General features: G+C 60.3%; 1 protein-coding gene across 1 annotated transcript in view; it reads left to right on the top strand.

Annotated features, from left to right (window-relative positions):
- Window positions 1-3,595, top strand: part of PTGER2 (prostaglandin E receptor 2) — a 9,838-nt gene extending 6,243 nt beyond the window's left edge. The window contains exons 2-3 of the mRNA XM_017738802.1: window positions 1-636; window positions 3,171-3,595. Of these exons, the coding sequence (XP_017594291.1) occupies window positions 1-636; window positions 3,171-3,323 (789 nt within the window). The 3' untranslated portion in view covers window positions 3,324-3,595. The remainder of the gene's footprint in view (window positions 637-3,170) is intronic.
- The last annotated feature ends 6 nt before the right edge of the window (window positions 3,596-3,601 follow it).

Below are 3,601 nucleotides of genomic sequence, written 5' to 3'. Positions count from 1 at the left end.
GGCACCTGCTCCGTCAGCCCCTTGGTGCTGGCCTCCTACCACCGCAACCGCACCCTCACCACCCTGGCCCGCGGAGGGCACATCTGCCTCTACTTCGGCTTCGCCATGAGCTTCTTCGGCCTCGCCACCATGCTCATCCTCTTCACCATGGCGCTGGAGCGCTGCCTGGCCCTGGGGCGGCCGTACTTCTACGAGCGCTTCCTGAGCCCCCGCACGGGCCTGGTGGCCCTGCCGGCCATCTACACCTTCTCGGCCGCCTTCTGCTCGCTGCCGCTGCTGGGCTTCGGCCGCTACGTCCAGTACTGCCCGGGCACCTGGTGCTTCATCCAGATGCACCTGGATTCCCACCAGAGCAATGGGGAGGTGGCGGGGCTGAACGTCACCTTCTCGCTCCTCTACGCCACCCTGCTCCTCTTCCTCATCCTCGCTGTGCTGCTCTGCAACCTGAGCGTCATCGTGAACCTGGCCCGCATGCACCGCCGCGGGCAGAGGACCCGCCGGGTGACCACCCTGGAGCAGCCCCGTGTGGCCACCGGCTGCGGCCGGCGCACGTTCTCCATGGCCGAGGAGATCGACCACCTCCTGCTGCTCTCCATCATGACCATCACCTTCGTCATCTGCTCGCTGCCCTTCACGGTGAGTGCGCCTGTCTGGGGGGTGCACCAGGGTGAGGTCCCTCTCCCCGGCACCCACATTTCTCTCCCGGCCTTTATAAGGCTCCCCCCAACTCTGCTGGCCAAACCTTGAGGGTTGAGGTCAAAGCTTTGCTCTTCCCAAAGCTTGGGAGATCCCAGCTCAGCCATGAGCTTGGCAATTCGCACATCACCTGGGGAGCGGGGGGATCACTCCCTGTATCCCCAGTGCCAGGAGGAGGATGGGGTGTCAGGATCACGGGGTGGTAGGAGGATGGAGTGGTAGGAGGATGGAGTGGCAGGAGCAGAGGTGCTCTCCCACCCCACAGAGGCTCCGAGGCCAGGCAGTGTGGCTCAGGCAGGGATGAGGTTGGAGTCCCCTCGACCACACGGCATCACTGCAAATCCTGGGATCCAGGAACTCATGGTGCAGGTGTGAGGGATGACAGAGCAACCAATGGCACTTCTGGAGATGGGATGAAGGAGCTGCTCTGGGCTGGAGGCAGTGGATATCCGTGCTGGGCGGGATGAGTTATCCCAGATTTCTGCAGATGGAGCTGGAGACAGAGGTTTCTGCTCGTCTGCAGCAGCACCGAGGCGCGGGCACAGAGATGGGAGATTTCTGGGAACAGAGGTCTGGCACAGCAGCCACAGCACGTGTCTTCCCAAGGGATATGCCCACATCCCGTGCCCCATGCATGCGCGAGACTTCCAGCAGAAATCCAGGATCAAAACAGCCAGGTGAGGAAGTGGAGAGAGTGAATCCCCTGACTCTGTCTGGGCTCTCCCCTCCCAAGGGCCACTTTTCATCCATCCAGGTGCTTTTACACCAGGAGCATCGTGGGCTCTGGAGCACCTCTGGCTGCTGCCTGTGTGTGTGACCCCCCCACTGCAGGAGGTCAGTTTGGTCCCATTAGAAGTGACCCCATCAAGGCTGGGAGCGCAGCCAGTGGTAATTTCATACTCTTGGTGTTAAATAGACTCTGCCTTCCCTTCATGCTCCCTTGCTTTTCCTAAGGGAAAAGGAAATAACACAGGCTAAGCCGAGCCGGGCTGGCAGGGTTTTAGGACAAGGGAGTAATGTCCAGATGCTTGTGAGCATCCCAGCAGCCTCAACGGCCTAAGAGACACTGCAGCTCCTAACAATGAACCCACACATGATGGGCAGCTCTTCCCGTGTCCCAAAAAAGGTCGGGTTTGGCTGCTGTGGTCATTACGAAGCGGAACCCCTCGGAGGGGACACGTGGGCAGGGCCCTGTGAGTGTGCTTGGGGCAGAGGGGCTGGGAAAGCGGCACTGGCCGGGATCCCATGGGCCCTGTGGTGGCAGATATAGCCTTATCCAGAGCCAGCTTCCCTTTTCCCATCGCCCGGCTCCCATGTGGGGCTGTGCTTTGGCAGCGGCTCAAACCCAGCTGCCTCCTTGGGGTGACACTTTCTCTCCTGTCCCCGGCTGCCCACAGCAGCCACCGTTCCTCCCAGGAGCAGTCCAGGCACACGAACTCATCGGGCCACAAATTCCTTCCCAAAACACCCCAGAGCTTGGAAATGCTGCGCGCGGCCACCCCGTGCCCTGGGCTGCGCCATGCTGGGGCGGTACCCAGCGGATCCCGGGGATGCTCCTGCTGCCCATCCCCATCCAAGCATCCCCCCAGCCCGGAGTGAGGGGGTGGCGGGTGACCCGAATGAGTAAGGAGTGCTGAGTCACCCTTCCAGGAAGCCCCGCGGGCTGTGATGAGTCGGCACGTCGCAGGAAGGACCGGCCAGGTCCTGCACCCCTCATCCTCTCCATCTCCCACGGTTATTGCTGCTGTGTGGTCTCAAGGTGAGAGCCACCACTTCCTCCAGCAGCCACGGGTTTAGATGTGGCTCTAAATGAAGCAGAGCACGGGGCTCGCTGTCATTTAAAGGCCATTTAAACCCATGGAGTCAGCAAATTTGCTGTGACAGCCCAAATCGCCCCAAAAGAGCTGCCTGGGGGGCCGGGTCTTGGGAATTATTTCTCCCTGTGATTTCTCCCTGGTTGAGGGAGGGGACTGTGAGACCCCACTGCAGTGCTGTGTCCAGCTGTGGGGTCCTTCCAGCGCAGGAAGGATGTGAAGCTGTTGAATCGAGTCCAGAAGAGGCACCAAGTTGATTAAAAGGATGGAACAGTTCTGCTGTGAGGAAAGGCTGGGAGAGTTGGGATTGTTCAGCCTGGAGAGGAGAAAGCTTTGGGGTGACCCAATTGTGGCCTTCCAGTACCTGAAAGGAACTAGAGAAAAGATGGAGAGAGACTCTACAAGGGCCTGCAGTGACAGGACAAGGGGGAATGGATCCAAACTGACAGGGAGGAGGTTTAGATGGGATTTTGGGAAAAAACTCTTTCCTGCGAAGGTGGGGAGGCCCTGGCACAGGGTGCCCAGAGAAGCCGCAGCTGGACGTGACCAAGGCCAGGTTGGACAGGGCTTGGCGCAAGCCGGGACAGTGGAATGGCAGCGGGGTGGAACGAGATGATCTTTAAGCTCCTTTCCAAGCCAGCCCGTTCCCTGATTTTGCAGATCCGTGCCTACGTGAACAAGTTCAGCGGGGAAGAGGCCGACCACGAGTGGGACCTGCTGGCCCTGCGCTTCCTGTCCATCAATTCCATCGTGGCTGGACCTCTGCGGGCAGCTCCAGGAGAATCCTGCCTCCTGACAGGTGCTCTGCCTTAGGGCCCATGAAGAGACGTGTCTGCTGCAGCCTGGGCCGGGTGAGGGTGGCTCAGGTGGCACCTGGGAAGCCCCTGGAAAGCCATTATAGCCTCTCGCAGGGACAAAAGTGCAGCGGGACAAGGTTGGAAGGGCTGCTGAGTCCCTGGGTGCTGCTGTCACCCTCAGGGCTGATCCCACCTGGAGAATGGTTCAGCCCTGCTGGGAAGGGTCGGTGGTGAAGCATGAGGGGTTTGCTATCAGCCCACAGCTGGGAGGATGTTGGGAAGCAGAGATTCCTG

This window comes from Corvus brachyrhynchos, unplaced genomic scaffold, assembly GCF_000691975.1.
Source record: "Corvus brachyrhynchos isolate BGI_N302 unplaced genomic scaffold, ASM69197v1 scaffold245, whole genome shotgun sequence".
In the NCBI taxonomy this organism is placed as follows: Eukaryota; Metazoa; Chordata; class Aves; order Passeriformes; family Corvidae; genus Corvus; species Corvus brachyrhynchos.
Note: the sequence above shows the minus strand (reverse complement) of the source record. Positions and strands in the feature narration are given on the sequence as shown.